Here is a 26,462-nt window from a genome sequence, read left to right as displayed (position 1 = left end):
CTTTCTGCTCCGTACTGAAGACGGCAATCAGAGGATGGAAAGTGTAGAGAAACCTCTGAACGTTATGAGCCCACCATCCTGGGACCTGTAGTGGGCTTTATCTGAGACACAGACACTCTGTTTAACCCTAAAGTCTTACGTCTAAGTGATTAGCAAATCATCAGCACTCAAAGCTTCATCTCTGCTGCTGCGGCTGGAAGTGAGATGGGGCTATGAGAGCGAACTGCAAGAGTAATCCTGCAAACCAAAGAAATAATCTGAAAGACGCCAAATATGCAGAATTTAGTGTTAACTCTCTGAGGGTACAGGCATCTTCACATTTAGTCTGCCTCCTATCTGACCACAGCCTTTTACAAACGGACCTAGAGACACCACGCAGCTAGAACAAACTACAGCTCCTGGTCAAAAACAGCAAACATAAGCGATGTCATTTTGACATGGTACAGTTAGATGACTGTGAGTTTCAGCTCAACAACAAAAGACAAGGTTACGAGGTCAGATGGGATTCTGGAAAAGAACTGCAGATAAACTGCTGCTGAAGATGTATATGGTAGATCTCCAAGCCTCCTCTTCATCAAACGTGCTGCTCCTTTATTGGCTAGCCTTCACCCCACTTTGCAGTCAATCATCATCAGGGGAGTGAACAAGGAGGACACCTTACCATTGATGAAACTTAAGCGGTCCCGCCCCTCGGCCTCCCAAGCCAGCCATTGACCTCCTGTCTCTTCTAGAGGAGGGAGCTCTGACGGAGGGGAGGGGTACGGTTTTTCAGTTACTGTCTGCGCCCAGCAGGGGGCTAAATCTGGGTCTGGAGCAGCTGGGTTTTACGGCTCGCACTTGGCCCATAACAGGCCTGCTTTTTGGCCCAGATTCAGCCCAGATTTGGCCCTGATCAACACCAAAACCTGCATGTGTCCAAGCTGACTGGCTAAAGAGCGCAGGGCTTGTAGAGGGAGTGTGACGGTTGGAAGGAGTAGGGTGTTATATGAAGTTCTCTGCATGACCAGTTGGGGGCTCAAGTCTCAGAGAGGGGACAAGTAGAGGAGCTACGTGGGATCAAAGGTCATAGGAAAAAAATAAAACAATTGCAATTGATTCGTTTTATTATTGATGAATGGCAGAAAACACCTGATGCATATTGTAGATTTTTAGGATAATTCGTGTGATTTTTGTTCTTTATTCGTCAATCAGAATATGATGGATGTTAACAGTGCATCAGGTATTTTGAGCCTGAGTGCTCTGTCTAATTGCAGTGTTTATTTAGGCCATGATGATGAACTGCATTGGCTTAATGAAACAAGAGCAAACAACCTTTAATCTCCAACATGCATTAAGTGTGTGTGCAAACATGTTCACAGCCTTAGATTAAAATTCCAAGTACGCTAATGAGTGAGAGTTCATGATACCAAGCCACATGTTACCTTAATGACTTAAATAAGCTGCTACATGCCCTTCTGCAAATGTCTAACTCTCTATTATCTGCTCATGAACCTATAAGCAATGTGTTAGGATGGTGGCTCCCGGTCCTTGTTCCGATGATACAATAAGGCCTGCAGACAATCCTCAGCCCACACCAGCCATTTCATCTCTCAGCGAAAGGAACCTTGTGGTGAAGACTCAGCAGTTTGTTTGACATCATCGGAGCAAAGACGGAAACCACAGTGTTAGAGTGATGTTTCGATTACAGCTGGAGCTTCAGCACCAAACAGCCTCTAGTTTTCTCCATGACTATTCACAGCATCAGACCTGGGACAAAGCTTTACATCTGCTGGTAGATTTGAAAGGAAATTGAGAGGAAATATCTTTAAATGCATCATAAAGTAGGCTGTGGTTACTTTGACCAATAGCCTGGTCAATATTTAGAGTAGAGTGGGATCTGGGAACATATGAGTATCTTTAAAAAAAGGAACTTGGTGTCGTAAGAAACACAAGCAGTCAGTCATATGAGCTTTAAACCTGTGGTTTCTAACATTTACTCCTAGCAGAGTGTTTTCAATATAACGTTTAGCTTGTATGAGAAAGAAAAATGCCCTGTTTGCATTATACTGAACCTAAAAATGCTTTTCATTGACTTAATGAACAAAGTCCTTATCCTGGAGCCGAAGCTGCTTTGGAATGAATCTGTGTGTTACCATTGCTGGTTACCACACGATTTACACTGACATTAATTGACGATAAGATAACCTTAACAGTTCCAAGGAAGCTGACTCCAATACTTAACCATAGTTTTGGTTTAGAATTCACACCTTTACCACAGCAGAAAGTCCTGGACTTTGTCTGCTTGGTTTCAGAATTCATTTGGAACCAGACCTTAATCATATCTTCACATTTTTTCAAGGCTCAGGGTTTGAGATTTCAGAAATCTGTAAGTTTATTGCAAACCAAACTGCGCATTATAGGTCCACTAGACCTAGGTTCACTAGAGTGTTAATTATGTAGCCTATACAATTATAATACCTAGTAAATCATAGGCTTTGATGCCATTCATCCATTTTCCGCCACTTTTCCAGTTCAGGATTACACTTGGACTGGAGTCCATCTCAGATTTCATAGGGTGAGAGAGGGGGGACATATTGGAGACGTTGCCAGTCTGTCGCAGGCTAATACACAGAGACAGACAAGCATTCACACTTAAAGTCACACCCAGAGATGATTTATGTTGTCTCTGGACTATGCGAGGAAGCTGAGGCACTCCCACAGACCCCATTAAGGCATGAGAAGAACATGCAAACTACACAGGAAGGCCTCGGCCAGCTGGTGGATTTGAATCCAGGACATTTTTGCTGTGACGTGACAATGCTAAGCACTGCAGCCCCATGCTGCCAGGCCTCAATGGCTGGAGGGTGCAGAAAACCGAAAACGTCTGCTAACTCAACTAAAGTTGGCATCCCAGACATTTGGTTTTGCACGTGTTGCTCCATCTGTTCTGTCTGGGTTTGTTATGTTTTCCCCACAACGGTCTTACTAATTAGCATCTCATGTAATGCTTCTTTGTTATGGATGTAAATAGGTTATGCCAGCAGCCAAACTGCGATATGGCAATCTTAAAAATTAAACACTGTCGGATTTGCTAGGCCAAGGGCCCAAGGCCATCACATCGCGCAATGCAGGACTATCACTTCTGAGCCACGACCAAAGACCTTGTTGTGCACCCTTTAAGCACGTCATCTTTTGCCTTCATAGTGCATACCCGACTTTGGTTCAGCATATTTTAAAGTCAGGTATACTTATTTGAGCCTGATTGCAAATAAAGTGGTTTAGAGAACCTGGGTAAGCGCAATCTTTTCAAAATGAGCCCAATCATCTCACCGTTTGTGTTTCTTAACTTGCTAAATGTCACAATGTTCCCAGATTTGAGTAATTATGTTGGGACAACAACAACTGATTAATGGATACAATATATAGTCAAAAATATCACAATGATTCAAGTAGTAATTAATTTAAATTATGTTCCATTTTTAAAGTTGGATTTCAAATTCTGAGATCAGATAACATAAATAATCAGTCATGTGACTCCCTGGTAGATCACTAGACCTCTTGCCCCATGTTAATAACTAGCATATAGCATGATTATGAACACTCAAAGGAAGTGACATAATAAGGTTTATGTAGCCATGCTCGTCTCTGACTTAAGTCAGTCTGGATCAAGAATTTCAAAATCATTTTACATTGTGGGCCACATGCAGCCAACTTTGGGCTTCTGTTGACCGGACCAATGAAACTCCAGTTTATGTGTTTTGTTAGTGGCCATTGGGGAGGCCGTTATCAACAGAAAAAGCTGCAAGACTTGTGAAAATGCAGATATGTCCAACATTTAAGTCTTTCTTTGCATTTTCCAAAGCCATCCAATTGGTGTGAATGGAGTCTTTGCCAGGATGATTCTGGCCCCCAAGCCTTATATTTGATGCCCCCGGTCTCAATTATTTTGTGTTTAAAGCAATCTGCTTGCTGGCCATTATTTTGCTAGTGGACATTCTAGATTGCAGGTGCTTGTATAACCCTCTTGTAGATTTCCCACTCAAAATGTTTGAGTGAAACAAGCACTGTTGGTGTCATCTTTCTCCTTCACTCTTCATTACACTGCTCTGAAGTTAACATTAGAGACATTTCTGATCTGTTGAATGATAAGGTGAGTGAGTGTGTGAGTGAGATATTTAGTTTTAATTCTCTCCTCGACAATGTTCTCAGATTTTTTGGGGGTTCCAAATACCAAAAAACCCTAAAACTGTAAATATGTTAGTTCATATAATTGGCTAACTGTAGGGTCTGATATGAATGTCTTACAGATTCTTTAAGTGGGTATCTCTAAGTTTCTATCAAGAACCAGGTTGCTTTTTCTAGAGGCTAATTCAGACTAAGTATTAACAAGGAGCGTAGGGGCGAGAGTCTACCAGGAACACATGAATGTGTTTGGTGGGTGTTTCAAAATAATTGTCAACATTTCTTTTTGTGCTTTCAAAATAAGGTGAGTGTTTGGAAGATATTAAGAAAGCCCAAGTCTGATCAGAGAATTGGTTTGACCATCAGCCTAATGATGAGAGAGCACAGCAACAGAAAAGTGGAAGGAAAGGAGGAATGGGCAGATACTGGCAGGAGGGAGGAGGGGATATACTTTAGGGAAGGAAGAGTGGGGGAGAAAAATGAGGCTGAAATAAAGTGAAAGATGGCTTCGTTTACCAAAAATGCCCTCTGTCAGTCATGGAACAGAATAGACAAAGAAAAAAAAAAGAAAAGAAAAAAGAGAGAAAAGAAAGAATGAAATAGTGAAAGACTGATAAACGGTCAACCACAGAGAATAAAACTGTATATTACTTTATATATAAATATATATAGTGAGAAAAATAAATGTACAGCAAATTACCTTCCAGAAAACAATCAAAGTGAACAAGCCAGTAAGAGCAAGACGAGTTCATTGCGGCTATCGGTGACACCCCAAATTACACCTATTCCTCCTTTTCCAGAATCCCTATGGGGTCTAACACTAGCAAAAGGAGTTGTGGTTTTGTGTGTGTGCTGAAGGGAGGAGAGGTAGGTGTACAAGGTAAGAATGTAGAAACAACCAACCAGATAACCTGTTACTTGTCAAAATGTAATTGGGATCCCAACAGATTCAAGTACATTCACACAGTCCTGGCAGTATGTGTGACTTCATGCATATGCAGTTCTGGGGGTAGTGTACAAAGTCTTGTATTAACAATGTATTAATCAGAGTTTAAAACCCTACAAAACCAAATTATAATTGATGTATTAAAGACAGCCCAAACCTTCACTCATTTCTTCTACATAAATGTTTAACAAGACCTGGAATTGGTTAGAGAATTGGTTTGACCATCAGCCTATGTAAAGTCAAAAATACAATGTAAAGAATACCTGAACAGATCATTGCCGTTCAATCTACAGGAGTTGTTCGCTATGACGGAGAATATACAAGTCCCAGTTTTATCCCTAGGGTTTTGGAAAGTACAACTCTAAGAACAATTAGATTCTAGTGGGGGAAAAAAACCCAACAAACTGGTTCCTCTGGTGGAAAAACAAGTTGAAAAAGTTCTTAGACTCCAGAGCAACGTGTGGTCAGAATGTGGCTATATGTGGACTTGTTGTTGTGTCTGATGAAGCAAAGCCGTGGTTTGAGCAAGGTCCAAGGGTTGGCAGTGAGCACACTTTTTGCTGATCTCCCAGGCACTTCCCATTGGTAGGTTAATTGACGATATAATGTCTTCTATGAATGGTGAAAAATCTTCATTAGAGCTAGTTGATACTGCTGTTGACAAACAGGTCTCATCTTATTGGAGGCGTTTTGGGCTGCTCAATGGCCCCCAACTTAGTGGATGAAGTTGGTCCTAGAGGTTAAGTCTTAGTCTTGAAGATTCCAGTTGATTCTCAGGTACAAAAGACCCAAACCTGACTAGGTCTCAAGTCTACTCTAACTGGGTTGGGAGGGATCTTGTTTGTGTGTCAGTTTGATCAATGCCACAGGGTTCCTTTCAGCTCACAAAAGGTACTATTCTTTTATTTATAGTTTGCAGGAGGTGGAAACAACAGCTTTAGTGATTAGCAAAGTTCTTAGAAAGGCAAAGGCTTTTAAGAAAGACCTCTCTAAGAAATTTTCACATTACACAACGTGATATTTTGTCTTTTATGGGTTGCATTTGATCATTTATGAACAGACTTCCTTGTTTACATTTTGACAAGTCGTTGTGTTAGCTGGTAGTTAACACACTGAGTGGGTACAGGGGGTTGTTGTGGAGAACATGCACCGTGTTCCACACTCAGAAATATCATGCTTCATCCATTCCAAAAATAGAGAACTGTTATTGCTGGACGCTCTCAAACACCATGCTCCAGCCTTCTTTCTCACATCAGTCATTGTCTGATCAAAGTGCAGTGACATACAGCAACTCTTAAAACCAGACGAGAGATGAAAATAATCGTCATTGCTGCAAATCATAAAAGGTTTCAAGGGCCTACATTTGTTTTCTAGGTCATTTTCTAGATTTCCGGTTTGGCTACGGAATGAAAACTTGCTTTCCAGCACAGGATCCGAGTCAACCTACCTTCTGCCACACCCCATGGGTACTGACGACCTCTGACCTTCTTGCCGTTCACTTCAATAACGACATTGCTGCCAACCACTGCCAGCGGCATTTTTTCCTGGAGAACAAACAAGTTGAGCATTGTTTTAGTTCAGCGCCCTTTCTCAATTCTAACTAGGCGAGTACGTACTTGTGTTCCACGCGAGCACGGACTCGCGATTTGTACAATTGGAACACCAGCGTACTTGATGATGTCACAGGTCCAGAGTTTTTACTGCCGTCCCCTCTTAATTTAACTGTGATTAATATGTTATGAAGCTTAACTTTAATCACAGCCAAACCAATTTACTCAGGAACAAATAAAACACTGAAATAAACCAAACATTAACATTTAGAAGTGATCTAAGAGACTTATTTATCATGTTTAACCTCAGTAGCGAAATCTCTATTAATAAAAATAGTGTACATGTATGTCTTAATACAATAGACAGCTGCTGGGGTTTGTTTAACCTGAGTAGCAAAAAGACCGTGGGGGGTTTGAAAACGATGTGCCGGGTAGGGATGGGTATTAATAAGATTTTCACGATTCCGATTCCATTTTCGATTCTGTTTAACGATTCGATTCTTTATTGATTCTTATTTTTAAAAAAGGAGAACACTAAGGTCGATTAGCTTAGAACTTTGTTTTATATTTTCTCTTTGAACATCCTCCATCCTCCAGCTTCACTGTGCTAATGTTATGCTAACATAGCTGTGTCGCTAGAAATCACGTAGCACAACATTATATACCAGGTAGTCCAACTTCAGTAACCCTACAAACGTCGCTGCTGTTTAGTTTTCTGTCTTCATTTATGTTGAAGTGGTAGCAGAGCTGTACGTTTTAATTAGTTTCAAAAATCTCTCAGAACATGGTATGTCATGTTTAGGTGGAAACTAGCGAGCTAACTTCCTGTTAACTTCTAACTCCGTTAAATTGAATAACTTCTGTTTTCATGGATGCCTGGATGTTAAACTTAATTGTTACACCTGCTAAAGCAGCAACGCTGATGATTTTATTAAAGATGAAAGAATTTAGACCGTTTTTAACTCTTAGTGTTCGTTTGACTTTGGGACCTGAAGTAGACAGAGTTTTGGACCCAGATTACTCCGCGAAGTTCCTCACTACGGCAGCCGTAATGCTCTGACAATCCATCAACACATTTTTTAACAGATTTCTGCACGCCAAAATCGGTTTGAGGTCAGTAAGCACAACCAGAATTCATACATAAGGCACACACTCGATTTTTGAGAAAATTAAAGGATTTTAAGTGTGCCTTGTAGTGTGGAAAATGCGTTATACAGAAGAAAAAGAATATATCGCGATATATATCGTTACCGCACGTGCTTCAAATTATATCGCGATATGGATTTTAGGCCATATCGCCCAGCCCTACCATAAAGGAATATAAGTGAAATTTAGCTTTAAAGCTGGTGTGACTTCACATCTAACTGTTGTAACGAGTCAGGTGCGTTTCCCGCCAAACAGCAAGCATCAAAACTCACTGAAGCTTTAGTGGTCACCTTCATCACATTCATACTTCTGTCCAAGTTTTCATTCTTTTTCACTGTGATCATTATATCATCTCATTTTGTCAAAGTCATCAGTCAAAAGTGGAGAAATGATCAGCAAAATTATAAGGACCTATTTTCTAACATTTACATAATTAATATGCATTTTCTGTTGACACGTTTTGCCAAAAGTCAGCTAACGTATCTCAAAACTGTAATGAAAATCTAAAAGCCAATCCAGGAACCGGCTAGCTATCATCTGCTGATTTGTCTGGAGACAATGGTCAGTGTTTCCAGACTTGCTGGCAAATGTTTATAATGCAAATATAAAGCTAAATTGTTTCCAGACAAACTGTTGGTGTCAAAATTGCATTGTAGCAAACTCTTTTGTCGATTTGCTTTCCACATGGACCATTTGACGCTTAGAAACAAACGTCTGCTCAAACACAACAGTTTTTGGACGACAAATGGAAACCAGGAAGCATCCGGTACCAGAAATCTCACTTCTTATTTACCTTTTCTGTATATTCATATATGCATGACAACAGTGACTGCGTCAGGGAGTTATGTGCATGACAGTCATCAGATTGATTGAAAAGGACTGCATCCTTCATTACCTTGATCTTCCGGACCAGCTTATTGTCCTCATCCTCGTCTACATCTGGAAACTCGTATATTTTAATCTTGTGCTCTTGAATCTCTTTCATAATCTGAAGAGAGAAAGTGATCAGTTACCAACAGATCTGCATACACAGAGCTAAGATATCACATTAGCTTCACTTGTATTGGGTGTACGATACACAACGTTGCTTAGTTTAACATTACTGAATGGAAGGAGGCCCAAATAGGTGCATGCCACTGTATGTGCTGCTTGTAGAAAGTAAAGATGATGGCACATATGCAACAGCTCTGTTTCTCAGTATGCCTTAGTTAGCACCTGTAATGTGACACAAATGTGCAGAAATACCTGTTTTTTAAAAAGATGGCACTCCTCAGGCGTCAGTGTGTCAGCCTTTGCGATGAGAGGTATGACATTGACTTTATCGTGGAGCCTTTTCATAAATTCTATATCAAGAGGTTTTAGGCTGAAGAGGAGACAGAGAAGGAAAAGCATGAGGAGGACAGACAGCTACTGGCCGAGGATGCTCATCATGTGCTGAGTGAATAAACCATTTTTCCTTGAAGACTGAGTTAGAGAAATATTTGCTTCGTCCCTTTGCATGCTGGATTTCTCTTTATTCTCAGAGGCTGAATATCTACAGACTAAGACGGGGGTAGGGAACTCCAGGCCTCGAGAGCCGGTGTCCTGCAGGTTTTAGATGTGTCCTTGATCCAACACAGCTCATTTAAATGGCTAAATTAGCTCCTCAACATGTCTTGAAGTTCTCCAGAGGCCTGGTAATGAACTAATCATTTGATTCAGGTGTGGTGACCCAGGGTGAGATCTAAAACCTGCAGGACACTGGCTCTCGAGGACTAACGTTCCCTATCCCTGGACTAAGACTAGAGGATGGAAAAAAATGCTAAAATGCAGCATCCATGAAACTCTAAATTATATACAGTTCATTGGGGCTCAACCTCATGAAGCTGTGGTTGAATATCATTACATTATTTTAAGTGGGTCAGCAGCTGTATTTGGCTGTGTGACTCACCACATGAATGAGGAATCAACTCACAAGACTGAATCTAAAGAAAATACCACAGTGTGCCTCTTTAGTTCAGAGCAGTTCAGTGGGTCACCAGCAGAGGGCCACACAAAACTGTACAATACACGTCGCCCACAGCAAGTGACTGTCAGGGAGTTCACCTCTGAATGCCAAGCTGTGCGGGCACACAGTCAGTCCTAACAGAACAAACCACATTTGTATTATCAGCTGTTGGAGTGGAAGATTTTCATGTATTAAATACTTGTTTTTGCCATTTTCTGAATGTAAATTCAATATGGCGACCGTCCTCGACACTCTCAGTTGCCGGTGCAGTGACTTGTGTTAGAGATGTTGGCCAAATTTTCAGCCAAAATCGTAAAGGATGTGCACTTGTCCTCTCTGCTGCAGCCCTTACGCTTCCTCAGTGAGCAACACCAGAAAACACTTACTTAGAAAGCAAGTCCACTACTCAGTACTGCCAACAACTGACCGGAACAACAGAGTCCAACACAATCCTCTCATGAGGACAACAAAACAAACGCTGCGATGGCTTCAGAGTCTACTTTGTTGTCATTTTACATTTAGGTATACAATATAAACACTGTTGTACAATATACATGACATACAATAGAAGTCAGATTAAAATAGAGAAGCCAAATGCTTCCAGGCTACCAAAGTAGAAATGCATTCAAGGTGACCATTAGAATCCACTCATGTTACAGAGTCCAAAACCTTGATCCTTCTGAGGCCCCCTTTCCAAAATATAGCTGGGAAATACCTCATGTGAAATTCCTAATCACATCACAAACATTGAGGGTCTGTCATGAATGCAGTAATCATTAATTCCTTTTCTCTCTCAGTTTGTTTACAATGTTAGCTGTCAGCCCACTACATCAGTGTTCCAGTGGACTTCCAGCCCCCTGTATAATGTGCAGGTTAAAGGCTCATTATGCAGTTTAACCTTTCTGGGGAAAACGATTCAACGTAAAATAGAATCGCACACAATAAGTTTAGCATTGCATTCAAAACTATAATACAGTTATTATTCTGCCACCTCACTGGATTACCACTGTCTACATGAAAGCACTTTATATATATCTGCAAATGCTTTTTGCTGCGTGTTGAGTTGAATTAGTTGTCCCATGAAAGAGGCCAGCAAAACAGCTGCTGGGCGGCTCAGCGAGTGAGGACAGCTTTGGATATAATGCTGCTGCACCAGAGGAAGGCTGGAGCGAAGGCAGCCCCAGATAACACTGGAGTCAGAGTGTCTGGTTAGAGCGGGAGACTCGAAGGGCATTTCTGTGAAGTCAAAATCCGAAATCTCCCACACACTGACACCGATTTATCAAACCAGCATGAGCGGCACTTTGTCTACAGAAAGCTGGACTCACTGTCAGAACTCTTGTAGTTACTCCGGGGAACTAAAACATCACAGAGAGGACAGGTCTGGAAATGAGTATGCAGTTTACTTCTAAAGCAGGATTTATAGGCTTTCACGTTTTACAGCCACATGTGAGTGACTTTCGGAGGCAGCAGTGTGGAAACGGGCCTTCTGGAGCTTGTTACAGATCATTTAAAAGTGGTAAAGAGTCTGCTTGGAAATGTAGGCAGATTCCTCTGGGGGGACAGTAAAAGCGTAATTAAGTGATGCATCTTCTCGGTGAAGTGGACAATTTACTGACTTGTCTCCGACTTTAAACTTAGAACAATGCTCAAAGAATACAAGAAGCTGTGGTGTGGCAGAACCATTCATGATGAGTTGTAAAATTCACATGTTAAAATCTGATCTGTTATCGATGATAAACAAACTGCAGCAGTTGTTTAACAAAGAAAACCGAAATGTGCGTCTACAGTTGCAGGATGACCTGTCGTTTGCTCAACCATTGCAGTTTCTCGATGGTTAGGAGAAAAGCATAAAGCATCCACCGTTTACTTTATGTTGGAGGCAGCAGGAACAGAATACCTGAACAGACCGTTTTGTGCATGATTACACTTTAAGGGGAGAGATAAGACCGGCTTATTTAACATTTAATGAACTTTTCAACTGCTTGTGTGCTTTTCTCATAGTTCAAGAAAGATTGTCATTTCTGTCTGGAGTAAATTACATCTGGAACATGTGTTGTGGGGCCTCCGTATCCTTCCTTCTGTATAACTGTAAAACCAAAGGATACAGTAGCAGGAAGGCCCCAGCACAGAATAGAGCTGGCATTAATGATAATAATATGACACCGATTTAGACAGAAACCACGTGAAATGTGGTCCTGAGGTGAAGTTGGGCTCTAAATGGCTTGCTGATGTAGAACAACTAAAACAGCTGGTAAAGCAGCCTCAACATAAAAACCCATGTGAGACTTGCCCATCTGATGTCTAGAAGGGAATCCGCTGAGCCTTCAGCTGATGTAGGATGGCACAAATTGCAGCTGATCTGACAAGTGAGCCCGACTTTCCTGGATGATCGATTGAAGACTGTTTATTTTCGTAGACAGGTTTCCTGTCTTTGTCACTGCCTCAATGCAGTTAAGGTGCAGCATGGAGGCACTTAAAGCTGAGCTAAAATGATCAGAAAATGTCAGATTGTGTTTTGACATTCACAGACAGCAACATGTTTCGCACATTTTATGCTTTGGGCTGCTGAAATATTTAACAAATTAGTGTTATTTTAAACACACTGCATGCCAACCAACTCTGCAGGTTTAGATCCATCGTTGAAGCCTGAGAGGTGCGCGCACACACAGGGACACTAAGGTAAGACAGTATGGCACGTCTGAGTTGAAAGCGCTGTTCCTGGGAGCTGCTGCGAGTCTCCACTCTGACTGGGTGATTCAGTGATGGAGCTCAGGAAACTCTACTGAGCATGAGCAGAACTGGTTTGTATGTGGGTCACAAATACAGGCTGGCAGCCTCCTCTTTTATGACACAGACAGACACTCAAGTACATCCTTTCCAGTTATATGCAGACAGCATCACTGCCACCTTTTGAACATTTCATGTCCCTTAATTACATCTGCATCTTATTATATCATCTTATGCAGCACCCACCCGTGTCCAGATGGCGCTATAAAATATAGACAGCAGTGGACTCTGTTGTCCGGCATGGACCTGCGGTTGACCCTCGACTCAGCGTTCAGGAAGTCCTCGCATTTGCTGTCAATGTAATTAATGACAGGCTGCCAGCTGGGAACATGGAAAGATGATGTCAGAGAGAGTGGACTGTACAACAAAGAGCATATGATTGCTTGGCAGAATCAAATTGTGCACGTCTTCGTGGGCAATCCTCACCAGTTGCTGTTGTCGACTGCATCGCCAAACCCTGGTGTGTCCACGATGGTTAGGGTTAGTTGGACTCCTCCCTCCTTTATCAAAACTTTACTCTGCTCCACCTGAAACACAAACATTCACACCCTTCAGAACTCTTGGGATCTCAGCCTTACCTTACAGCATTTAGAAAGTGTTTCCATTAGCTGCAATAACTTCACACTTTCAGAATATAATTTGACAGCATGTATCTGCCCACACATGCTGGACTACATACACTGCACAGCAGGTCCTCCCACACAGCCGAAACCGATCTGCTGGTTGAGTGCGTGTACAATACGAGTGAAGTTCTTTTCCTTCTGCTCAGCACTGATTTTGTGTGTGTGTGTGTGTGTGTGTGTGTGTGTGTGTGTGTGTGTGTGTGTGTGGGGGGGGGGGGGGGGGGGGGGGGGGCTACTTAAGTCAAAACCACTGTCTTCCAAAGAAGAGTTCGATTTCCATAGAAGCAATGACAGCAGCCGCACAACCCAGCACAGAACAAAACAGACATCAGTGACAGCAGATAATGACAGTGGTTCAGCGAGATACAGCTTGAAAGGACCTGGGTGATGATGGGTTGTAAAGAGGCTTGCACACACGCAACAACTGTGGGCATGCTGAACATGAAGAGTAGTAGGGGTGGGGGAAAAAATCGATACTGTGTAGTATGGTGATATTTTGTTTGCTAATAATGTATCGATACAGGGACAGCAGAAATCGATATTTTGTTACAAAAAAGGTTTTTGTGCTCTGACTTCAGAGCATGTTGATCCTTTTTCTGAGCAAGAATCCTGACATTCCTTCACTGTCCAAATGTGTTTAACTTTTTTTTATGGCAGCAATAAACATGACAGTTTACTTATTTTAATTTATTTTAATTAAGTTTGAAACTTTTTTATTTCATGTAAAATTATATTTTGTTTTAATTTACTTTCAAATTCTTCAGTTGCTGAATGGGCTGCATAGTTTTCATAAACTGCATAGTTCAGAATAGCTATAATTGTACCAGATGGTTGATTCAGTTAAGTTGGACTAGACTGTAATACAAACGTTCAGTTTGTCAACAATAAAACTGAAATGAGAGAAAGACTGAGTGTGAGACTTTGATATTAGATAAAATAAATATTGATAAAGTTTACCTTTATGTACAGAATCTGAATATCGCAAAATATTTTTTAAAAATTGCAATAATATCGTATCGTGCGTTAAGTATTGTGATAATATCGTATCGTGGGATGTATGGTGATTCCCACCTCTAAAGAGTAGTGTCAAAAGAATGTGTAAAAATGTACCATCTGAGCCTTCAGCTTCTATGTGCTGGCACCGAGATCAGCTGATTACAGCTAAACTGGTCCTTGAAGTGTGCCTGAACTTTACTACACTCAAATTCCTTACTGTGCATGGTATCAGTTCCACTGAAAACAGCACCTCCTCAATGAAACTGCAACCCTCCAAGGTTTGTGCACAGTTTCATTAAAAAACACTGTAGACTAAAGCTTGTTTGGTGGAAAGACACAGAGTTCGGCAACTGCCCAGCACACGTTGGCATTCTAAACAAACTTAAACAGAGCACCCAATGTGTGATTTGCCAATAGGCTGTGTGTGTCACTTACGTCAGCTGATCTGCCACTGAATGGGACTTAGTGAATCCTGTCAATAAATGTAAAGTAAAATAAATACAGCAGAGTGTTCCCATTTGTCTTAGTGGTTAAACATGGTTAAAAATAGAGCATGGGAGTATTTTTAAGCTGAGCCAAAAGGTGAATTTTATGATAAAATAAATGATAAATAATATTTATTACACGTTTATTACACGTTTATTACACGTTTATTACACGTTTATTACACGTTTAGACTTTTCTTCTCCCATCTTTACATCCACTCTGGCATGCCATGAGTGCATATGTCACTGTATGAAAGCCTTTTTACACAACAGCCATGTATGCACACTGAGTTTGGCTGTTCACTCAATGCAGCTGATTTTAATTTAATGTTTAATTACATATGCCAAAAAGTGAAGCTATCACTGCAAACTGTTCATCATAGTCTGCAGTCACATACGTTCCCATTCAGTCCCAGAGATCCATCCATTTCCTGAAGCTCGCCAGCTGTTCCCCCACTTCGTCGCATAGTTTCACAGGACCATGTAGTTATTTTAGGATCGCCCCTTTAAGTCAAACTACAGCCCTCTCACTCTAACACAAACATTCTTTAGCTTCCACAAACCTTCAGATAATCTGTCTGGCTTTACAGCTGACCATATATATGTCTATCTATATATATATATCACGCACCACAGTCATTTTTACACATCTGAGCTTAATTGTGCAGCCAGGCATGTGTGTTAAATGTGTGTCTGTATTGTAAGTGTTTGCGCATGACATGTCAGCCCTTCTCAAAACCAAATCTGCCATTTCCACCGTTTCCGTGAAGAAAAACAGATTGGGAGAAAACCTCAAAAATGCCGTCAGGCTCAACACCATCATTTAAAAGAAATCTGATCTGTGGGGAATGTGAGCGAGCGACAAAACATGGGAGATTGTTCTGCAATATAAATACTCTGACCCGGTCTCTCCCCCTCAGCCTCAGACCACAGCGGCTCCTTTCCAACGTATGCACACTAACTGCTGCTTGGAGGAGAGCCTGCTTGCCCACGTTGCGCTCATGGGGCTCACATGAGGTATGATGAGCACAATAGAGCGAGAGAAAGCTTGAAGCAAAAGGTTCTTAATATTTTCAGTCTCGTCAAAACAGTAAATTTAGCACCGCCTTGGTGCGTCGTCTGGATCACAGACCTGCACAAAGATGCAGAATCACAGCTGCCTGAACGGCTCCTGTCATTTATAATTTAGGCCAAGTGTGCAGTACAATCGAACGTCACAAAATGAACAGGACTTTCAAATTGATGCAGTGGAGAAATTTAAACCTAATGAGGAAATGAAAAGAGTCTGCAAAACTTTAAAGAAAAGAAGCTGAAAATACACAGCGCTTTGACTGAATGATTGTCAGTTTGTAAAGAATACAGGACAGATTTAGTGTAGATACTGTGATTCATTTTTACTTACTTTAATTTGAAATAGCAAACCATCTCACAGAGTTTGTTCAGTTTCTCAGACTATAGTATGTATTATAGATGCATTGCAAACCCAAAATAGTGTTCATACTGGAACATACAGATTTCAGACCTGAAATCTGTATCTTACTGTGAGTCTGCCTTTGACTTCATACATAAAATGCAGAGATTTACTCAAGAGACTGAGAGCTGACCCAAGGACTCACAGATCTCAGGTCTGTTTTCTAATAAGTGTAAAAAGTGACTGGATCATCCTGCCATATTTTATGAACAGCACCGTCTGACTAAATTCGGTGTGACGTATCAGTGACTTCCTACAAAAAACTACTTCCTCTGTAGCGTCTATAACAGGGGTGGGCAACTCCAGGCCTCGAGGGCTGGTGTCCCTGCAGGTTTTAGATGTGTCCTTGAACCAACACAGCTGATTTAAATGGCTAAATTAGCTCCTCAACATGTCCTGAAGTTCTCCAGAGGCCTGGTAACGAACTAATCATGTGATTCAGGTGTGTTGACCCAAGGTGGCATCTAAAACCTGCAGGACACCGGCCCTTGGGGCCTGGAATTGCCCACCCCTGCTCTATAAAATAAGGCACCTCTATGCACCTCGGTCTGAATGGAACAACATTGTTATTTCAGGTTCAGAGACACACTTCAGGCCCGATGAAGACTTTGGTGAAGATGTCTAAGCTGCCGATGCCTGCACACATATTTATGCTGGACTCTATTAAAATCTAATATTTACAACATAAGTTTAACTTGAGATTATATTTGGGCATCTTTGGCACTCAGTCATCTCTGTTTTGCCAGATACATTTGGTTGGTTATCTCTAGCTGCACTCCATGCTGCATTGAACTAAAAAAAGGAATGAGTAACTTGGCATTATAAAGCATTAAAATTTGCCAAAGGCTAAAAGTCAACATCAACTTAAGTCCAGTTGAATAATTATTGTTTAATGGTAAATGCACAAAAATCTATTTTCTGGTTCAGAGACTGTCTATACCCGTCCTGATCCACAGCCTTGACAAAGTTATTGACTTGACTTGCGTACCTCCCTGCATTTAGACAACATTTGACATAAAGTGCTCATTTGCTACGAGTTTTGGAGAGCAAACCCTTCTGTGACCAGGACGACTATCAGAGTCAAAGTCAGATATAAAGATACCTTAGCCTTCTCCATCTTGGAATATATGGCTTACTGTTAGCTTACTGTGAGTTAACAGGTCCCTAGTTTCCAAAATGCTGCCGAGTCTGTGCCTTTGGCAAAGTAAAACATCTGCTATCCAACTGTGTTTGCTTTTAATCCTGACTTTTCCAACCTTTTGCTTCATTCCTTCCCATGCACTTCCTGTCTGTCTTCACTTTCATCATCCACCAAAGGCTTCACACAACTACACCAACTGCCATTTCATGGGGACTTTTTCTTCTGCAGATGGTGCTAGCTAATGTACATCGGAATGATACAATAGTGTTCACCTACACTGATTTAAAAAAAAAAAGTCCAAAAACGGTAAAGTGAAAACGGCGGTTAACTTGTCTCAATTAACATTTTAACCTCTCTCACCCACTCGGCTGCCAGCCACCCATTTAGAGTTGTAAATGTTAGGTTCACATTAATCCCAGTATATGGAATTTCCCCCTATGACATACCCACATGGAAATCTTAGGACTTCCTAACCCCAACACTAGCCTGGTGACGTCTGCGCTCAATCTCGTGGCTGTCGAGGTCAAACTTCATGAACGCATCCATCTCGCGGCTGCTGTGTGTGCTGTATGGACGTGTGGGCGATGCTTGTTTGCGTTCATGTGAAAAGACAACAGTAATATGGTAGTGGGAATCGAATTATAGTGCAAAGCGGCGTGTGGAGATGAATTCTCAGCTTTTAAGTAGTGGTTGAGGGTGGGGTGGGAGGGTGTTACATTTCATGGGAACATTCCTGCCCTGCTATTGACCCTCTCAGACCCAAGGGGGAAATTCAGCCCTGATCCTGTTTTTCTTTGTCTCTCCCCTCATCACATCTACCCCGTCACCCTCCTCGAGGTTTATACGCTCTTTAGTTTTACAAAGCTCCACCTTTTCCTCACTCATCGCCATGTTGCTTCTGTCCGTCTTCTCCTGCCACCACCATCTCATCTCTTTTCGTCTTAGTTCATCACACTGTCCCACATCTCCATCTTCTGCTTTTTCCTCTTTCCCAAACTGCTTCTCCTTTGCCCCTTTTACTCCAGACACAGTCTCCCTCCTCCACTTCAATTTGCCATTACCATAAAAGGACAAAACTAGGTCCAGTGGCCTTGTTGTTTGCCTCGTAGTTCCTCCATCCGGCATTCTCATTCTCCTTTTCCATTATACTCTCTTCCTCCCCAGCAGAATCCTGCTCCCCTCTTAGCCTTCCATCCCTACTAACATGTTAATTTTAACAAACCTGGCTGATAATGCCAGAGTAAGAAAAGCCTTCAGAATGACCAGACCAGATGTTCTCAATTAATTTGTCAGAAAACATGAAACTTCATCCCTTTCGGTGCCTGTGCTTATCTGTCGTTTTTTTTTTTTTTTTTCCCACTGAAGACACCAGTTATGACTTTGAACGTGTTGGTGCGAAAAGTCAACTCTTGGATTTAATAACTGGTCTAACGTCTACATATACGGGATGTGTATTTGGTTTAACCCTTTAAGACCTACCATAGAACCAAGTCCGCCAGAGCTTATATTATATTTTTACATGCTGTGGAGCCATTTTTGGGAGCATTTCAAGTTGATATACATCAATACAACCATTATAGCCCAAATTTTAATAATATGTCTGCATTAAGTGCATAGTAATTACATAAATTGCAAAAAAGTGCAATAAACTACAAAAAAATTGAAAATCGTTTTTGTTTTTTTAACATATATTTCTAGTTAGAGAAATTTAAGAGGCTTATCCCTCAAAACTGTAAATACAAAAAAGTTGCACAAAATAGTTTCCCACCACAGGAAATTTATTTTGAGTGTCTTCATAGTTTTATTTTTGAAATACACCAATTTTTATATACTGCAGGAAAAAACGAAAATAAATATTATAATGCAAATTTGCAAAAAAGCAGCATATGCATCAAAATAAACTATTTCCAGCAGTGCAATATGAGTCCTAAGCATCCCAGAAACCACACAGAAAGTCATGAAGTCAAAGATAACTTTTAAAAACACCAGTATAGGCTCATGAGGCCCTGATGGTAAAAAACTACATTTCTGCGAAAATGACGTCACTTCCGGTTTCGGGCAGGTAATGGCGGACATGCGATAGTTCGCGCTGACGTCTATTCAAACGTAGGAAGTGTTATGAACAGCTGATCGGATCGGCAAAGCGTGTTTCTGGAATATTATGTTTTTGTTGCTGCAAGTGCTTTTTATGCAGTTTTTGCAAAGCTATATGTGGAAGAAAACTGTGACCGAGGACAAGCTGATGGCATAAGATGTAAGTACAACTCCTCTGGTTTCATATGCAAAAAAAATTATTGCGCTAGCTCACGTGGTTGCAGAGCTACAAGGATTTAAAAGAGGGTGCCCTCTCTGACCGGTTTTAAAGGGTTAAGCTCAGATTAGAGATTTGAATTTTTCAACAACTCTTGAGGAAATTTCAACATCATCCAAAAAGGCACAACTTTTACTTTGTAGGTGAACATTGAACCTGCATTCCATCGAGTTTAACTGTACCTGACTTTTTTTTCTTTACACTTTATAGTTCAGGTGGGCCTCAAACACTGAGGTCGAGTTTGCAAACACTGAGACCTAACCACAAGCTCCACAAGGGTCTCTGAACTGCTCACCAAAACAACTACCAAATTCAAATAGTTTCCCCCTCACGCTCAAGTACACTTTTTTGTTGGCCAGAACGAATGAGATTACCTTCAGGGGCTCCTAACATATGGTGAGGTCACACTGATGCTTACTTTTAACACCCAGAAATCATCATTTTTCCAAGGGAATGAGTACTACGTGAAGAATTTGTTTTTAGATATTAGGAGATATCACTGACACTGGAATGTAAATGACAAAATGTCTTGAGCAACGGCTGTAGGAGGACTTAAAATGTCTCCATTAACAAGGTTATTTTCCTTCAAACTGGCTGGAGAAACAACACTTTCTTGTAAGACATCTGTTCATTTCATGGTTTCCTAATCCTCATCCCAGTATTTGCTGTCGCTGCTGGAATTTAAAACGTAGAAGAAATCGACATCAATCATCAAACTCTTGCAGGAAAAAGGTGAATGGTGATCTCACAGTCTTAGCACATATAGTGCCTTTGTTTATATGACTATCAACTATAAGAAGACATGGGGTTGTACAGAGACTATTAACAAAAACTCAAAACATCTCTACACTGGACCTGAAGCTAAAAATGAACTGATGGCAACTGAGGTCTGACCCATATAGGGTTAGGGTGAGAATTAACCCTGTGTTTAAAAGAAAGTAAAGTACATTTAGTTAAAAAGTATTGTTTTAATGTGCTTTAGTTATAAAACAAAATTCAAAACCCAGAAATCACATGTGATGTAAAGTGTAAAGGAAACAGGGGTTACGGTTAAGGATGGACCGATCCAATATTACGTATCGGTCCGATACTGACCTAAATTACTGGATCGGATATCGGAGAGAAATAAAAAATGTAATCCGATCCATTAAATATCACAAAAGCACCTCACAAAACTTGTGACATGGCGTAACTCAGCTCATAACCTTAGCACGTCAAGCAGTATGTGTCACGTGATAGAGCGGCTGTGGTGTGCGAGATCTCTCAGCGGTCTGGTTGGGCATTTGGAGCCTCGCTACCAAACCGGCATCCGAGAAAGTTTTCCCAGAGAGAAGTAAAGCAAGTGTGTAAGTTCATCTCTGAATGTTTGTAAAGCGTTAAGCTTAACAACCGATATATGGAGCGACTGCCTCTCTCTCCCGCTGCTACTTCGATCATGAAACTGATCAATGATCGGTTAAGTCTAATATACCCTAGTAAGCAATAGTACTTTTTCCTTTGGGAAGGTACCATCTGTGCAGTCTGCAATTCTGTTGAAGAAAGATGTTGAATCTATTTAATTATTGTAGAAAAATAATTGATTTCTGTGCATTTTTTAATTTTTAAAATAACACGTGCATTAAATTAAGGTTGATTACGTCGATAAAGCATCACAAGGCGGCGGGTGGTTCCCTGTTTTTATTTTTTTGCTGGGAGTTGGCAACCCTAATAGTTAGGTTGTTTAATATTTCTGCTAAGTGCTCTTTAAAATACCAGAATAGGGAGGATGGAGGATTTAAGTTTATTAGCTTGATCAGTTTTGCTGAACTATGAAATATTTTGGGTGTGGTGAATTTTTTGCATACAGGTATAACAGAATAGCTTTAGTGTTTGTTTTTTTAAAACTTGAGTATGAACTTATACAAAATGCAGCAAGATATTTAAAAAAACTGTTTTATTGATTAAAAATACACTATATCGGATTCATATCGGTATCAGCAGATATCCAAATTTATGATATCGGTATCGGACATAAAAAAGTGGTGTCGTGCCATCTCTAGTTAAGGTTACAGATCTTGTCATCAATGGTGACCTAAACCTCATAGGATTCATTTACTGAGCAAAAAGCTGAAAAGGCTCACTTGAACAGTCTTTTTAATCCTGTGGGAGGGGCCAGGGTAGTCCTTAGAGTAGAGGTCAGTCAGGAACAGGGAGTTGATGAGAGTCGATTTCCCGAGACCAGACTCACCTGAGGACAAAAGCACAAGTTAAGCAACGTTATATAATCTTACTGTTTTCTAAGTACAACCAGCTGAACACATGACAAAAAGGACTTTACATAACGCGTGTATAAAAGCATGTGCATGCACTGAACACAATATTGAGATGGCCTGAAGAGACATGGATGCAGTGCAGATAATAAAGCAGATTCACTGTCTGTAAGGGGAAGGTCAGGGACTCATCTGCCAGCATGAAAAGCTTTCAGATGGAGGGAATAAAACACTTCCTCTCCATCTCCTGCTGACTTTCTCTCTCGCCCACCCCCCGTTCATCTACTCTTCCTCTGTCCTCCTCGCTCAGTGCGTCCTTCAAGTATAAATCTCTCTATTTCGGTCCTCGCAGTGCCAACTTTCCATTCCCTTCTCCCATACTGACGGCACAGAAGCTGCACAAACATTTACTTGACAAAGAGCACAGTCAGTCCAAACATACACATTGCATATGCTCGCCCTCTCCATCACACAGGCCTGTGATTAATAGCCGAGCATCTGGCTTGTGTCTCATGAAAAGGCACTGGAGGAGTGTTTGGTTGGAGGGAAGGAGGGCTGCCTGTCCCAGCAAGACCTCTGACCGACTCCCACGGCACAATTTCAGGCTTTGAAAACTGGAGTAATCTGTGGCCAAACATCAGTCTGGGCTGGGTACACAGTAGCTTGAGGGGGTTTCCAAAAAGGACACGTCAGAAACAGACCAAGATTAGAGTACTGGACAAAAAAAGGTTACCGAGGAAAAATTTAAATTCTGAATCAGATCTATCAGGTAGGAGAATTTAAAGGTGCTACGAGAAAACCATAACACATCCAGTTTACAAAGAATGGCAAAAATGTGTCGACGCGTGTTATTATTTAGCCATCTGCAGATCATTTTCCAGATGTTTTGTTCATAAAGAGGTCAGAGGACGCTTGTAATCTTGCAACATCTATAAAATGTCTTTTTTAAGTTGTCCAACAATCTGAAACCCTTAAATTTCAGTTAGCAGACACGTGACTCAAAGAATTTCCTCAAGTTGTCCTTTAAAAACATGCCTCAAGTTTTCTGGAGATCACCAAATCAATTAACTCACTGATGTTTCAGCTCCAGCATTGTCGTCTTTATGTGATTCCAAGTAGGTGGAAACATGTCTATGACTTTTCTGTTACCCGGTGTTGACATTGATGTGTGGGCTTTTTCAGTGTTTCCTGCACATATACATACCAGCAGGGCATATAAACACCAACATCCAAGCATCCAAGTAAAGTATTCCATAATCCATTTGACCATTTTCCTCTATAAGAAACTCTTTACTCGAATTTAAAATTGCTAGTGGCTGCACAAAGAGGCCTTTTCTCATGTTTAATAAGCAGATGTTTACGCAGTTTTTACTTGACAAATGACAGAGTGGTCAACAATACTGATGTAATGTTATTAGTAGGGCTGCCACAAACTATTATTTTGATAGTCGACTAGTCACCGATTATTTTTGCGATTAGTCGACTAATCAGATCATCATCCATTGGACGTAAAACGTACAGCTTATTGCACCAGCAGCATCTGCTCTTATATAACTATCATTAGCTTACAGCTTTAAGTGTTTAAGGTATGTGCTAACTAAAAATAAAGACAAGATGATAGTTTATTGAATTTTAATGAAATTTGCAGATTGTTTCGGTGAAGCTTAATAAACTTCTTGCTATCTAAAATATAACGGGACACCGGAGTAAATTCTCGAGCATCTCACACTTCTGATAATCAGCTGTCTGCTTGATGTTTATTCAGCTGTGTAAAAACTATAACTTTAATCTCAGCCAAACCGATTTACTCAGGAACAAATAAAATACTGAAAAAAAGCCAAACAATAACATTCTTAAGTTATCTAAGTCACTTATATATGTTTAACCTGAGTAGCGAAAGACGGCGGTGGGTTTGAAAACGATTTGCCGGGAGTCCGGTGTTCTCACGGGCTCTAATGAGGCTTGCCCCCAGCTAGCTATTGAGCTAGTGGGTAACAGACGTCTCCGAAAACGTCGGAGCGCTTTTGGAAATATGTGGTGTCTTGATAAACTGAGCAGATATTTGAGGTTTACACAGCTACATTCTCGCCTGAAAATATGTTAAACGTTTATTTTGTGACCCAGAAAGAATAATAAGAGTAATATTAAAACTAACTAGCTGCCGCCATTGTTGGAAACTGAGCTGGGCTGCGCTATGAATTCTGGGACACAGCTTCTTCTTCTTCGGGGTTTAACGGCAGCTGGCATCCTTGTACATGCAGTGCTGCCATCTTCTGTTTCAGTCCGTTATTACACTCTTAAATCCTACTACTTATTCCTGCGGCTTTTGTGATCTTACAAAGCTTCAAACGACGCCTCGACTATTAAATCAGTCGTCGACAATTCTGACAGTCGACGTAATCGTGGCAGTCCTAGTTATTAGTATAGAAATAGGTATTTTTCACACCATTTACATATTTAAAAAAATGCTTTGGGTAGAACTGAGAACTGATCCAAATGTATACCGCGTTTCTGTGTCATTATATAGACTGACTGGTCTGAATTTTCAACTCCATTTAAAGACAAAATCAAATATCAATACTGGTTCTAAACAGACCAAACAGAATATCAACGTCACTATCAAAGCGTGCTGAATCACCGCCTCTGACTTTAAATCTGTGTTGAAAGGAGCGGCTGAGAAAACCGTGTATAGTGCTGGCAGTCCACTGAGCTCTTACATACAGCATCTGTGTGCAGCCTGAAAACAGGAAGCTGGAGTATTTCCATTTTAATGTGAGTCAGATGTTGCTCCAGTAATTCTTGATTGATAAGCAATTTTCCAGTAACGTCCACTAAAAGTAAAGTCTGCTGTAAAAAGTCTCAGGCTCCTGTATCATTCAAATACTTTCTTTTTGCAAACCGTTGACAACAAACCAAGTGTTCATTACATGTCAGAAGCTTTAAAAACAAAGACCCTAATAAAAGGTTTCAGCTCAAAGTTTTCCATCATTTTTCCCTCGTAGGACTCCTTTCATCCTCTAAACAAACCACCTGCTGGGGGTTAAATCTGCATGGGTTCATTGCATATCATCAGGCTACGCCGAGAGGGTGTAATGCTCTGCTGGATTGCATTCTTTACCCCCTCTTAACCCCACGGTCGCCCCTGTGTGCATTTGCTCAGCTATGATAGACATTCTGACAATGACGTGAGTTGGGAATCCAGTTTGTCTGTTGCAGCTTCCTCTGCTACACCACGCCCAACTCACTCATTTGAAGAAACATCTTTTTAAGCTAGCAAGCATGCCATCACCAGCTGCACTTTAAGCTGACAGCGCTGGAGTCTGTCCCCTCACTGCACTAACTGCTTTAATCATTCTCTGTGTTTATAGTTTTCGGTTAATAATTCAATAAAAAAATTGATGTCCCTTTTTTTGTGCGCATCCCACCGCCACAGAGAAAATGTTATTATGTGGAAAAGAATGCATGTCCTTTGGGAACTCAGTGCTGCCAGTCTGCAGCTCTGAATCCAGTTGAATCTTCATTGCGTCAGTTGGTTTTGTTAGTCAGGCACTAATGTTTTGGTGCAAACAGCGTATCCAGAGCCTATTGTGTGATGGATGCACTTCATACAAGGAACTAAACAGTTATTGTTATTAGGGATGCACCGATATCGATACTGGTATCGGGGCCGATACTGTAAAATGTGTGTGTACTCATACTCGTAAAAGTTAACCGATACCATGAACCGATACCAACTTATTTCATTAATCAGAGGGTGGCTTGTCATTTCTGTTGTAGTTTTTTTAGATTGGCCACTAGGGGCCCAATTATTATTTTATTTATTATTTATTTTATAATTTTTTATATTTTATTATTTATTTAATAATAATTATTTTGTTTGTTTGTTTACAATATGGACACTCTGCAGTAATTTAAAAGTTTATTTTATTCTCAAACCTAATTTGTATTTATTTTATTCCAAACAGAAGTGTTTATTTATTATTCTGAAAGCTCGAGACAGTGCCAATAGTTCAGTGATATTTTGTAAAATTACAATGTGGAGACTCTGCAGTAATTTAACAGAAGTGCTTATTTTTCACTTGAAATTTTTTTGTGGTCATTTTATTAAGATTTTATTTTTTATCGGCAGGGAATATAATAAAACCTGTCTTCCAATTCATTGTATTTGTGTGTGTGTGTGTGGTAGAAGTATTGTTTTTTGTACTCTGTATCGGCAAGTACTCAGATCCAAGTATCGGTATCGTATCGGTTTGAAAAAATTGGTATTGTTGCATCTCTAATTGTTATGCATGAAGCTGAAATGACATCTTGATACTGATAAAGCAGTATTGCCACGTGTTTTGCACAATCAGACACTCCATTCAACTCATCCTGCCAGACAATGTGAGGCAGAATCACCGTACAGTAGTTGTTGTAGGTAGACAAATATTTGACCCTCCATATCACACAATCCGACAAAATTTTTCTACAATTTTATCAGGCTGTTCAGCCTGTGTGAAAGCAGTGTCCTCTGGCATTTGTGGACAGAAAAAAGTCAGAGGTCAGAGGTTTCAGTTTCTCTTCCTGGCAGCCTCCGTCTGTGGTCTGTCCAGCCTGAGGGGCAGAT

The 26,462-nt window shown here is 40.7% G+C and overlaps 1 protein-coding gene and 1 long non-coding RNA gene across 5 annotated transcripts in view; one reads left to right on the top strand and one right to left on the bottom strand.

Annotated features, from left to right (window-relative positions):
• The window catches only part of LOC146513543 (uncharacterized), a 543,433-nt gene that overhangs the window by 243,668 nt on the left and 273,303 nt on the right, over nucleotides 1-26,462 (top strand). The window lies entirely within an intron of this gene.
• The window catches only part of LOC146513556 (septin-7-like), a 53,373-nt gene that overhangs the window by 8,054 nt on the left and 18,857 nt on the right, over nucleotides 1-26,462 (bottom strand). For all 4 annotated transcript variants that reach the window (XM_085165547.1, XM_085165546.1, XM_085165548.1 and 1 more), the window contains exons 3-8: nucleotides 21,728-21,834; nucleotides 13,007-13,107; nucleotides 12,767-12,901; nucleotides 9,049-9,166; nucleotides 8,699-8,791; nucleotides 6,555-6,651 (exon numbers count right to left, since the gene is read on the bottom strand). In XM_085165547.1, coding sequence (XP_085021673.1) covers nucleotides 6,555-6,651; nucleotides 8,699-8,791; nucleotides 9,049-9,166; nucleotides 12,767-12,901; nucleotides 13,007-13,107; nucleotides 21,728-21,834 — 651 coding nt within the window. The remainder of the gene's footprint in view (nucleotides 1-6,554; nucleotides 6,652-8,698; nucleotides 8,792-9,048; nucleotides 9,167-12,766; nucleotides 12,902-13,006; nucleotides 13,108-21,727; nucleotides 21,835-26,462) is intronic.

Source organism: Neolamprologus multifasciatus, chromosome 7 (assembly GCF_963576455.1).
Source record: "Neolamprologus multifasciatus chromosome 7, fNeoMul1.2, whole genome shotgun sequence".
Taxonomy (NCBI): Eukaryota; Metazoa; Chordata; class Actinopteri; order Cichliformes; family Cichlidae; genus Neolamprologus; species Neolamprologus multifasciatus.
Note: the sequence above shows the minus strand (reverse complement) of the source record. Positions and strands in the feature narration are given on the sequence as shown.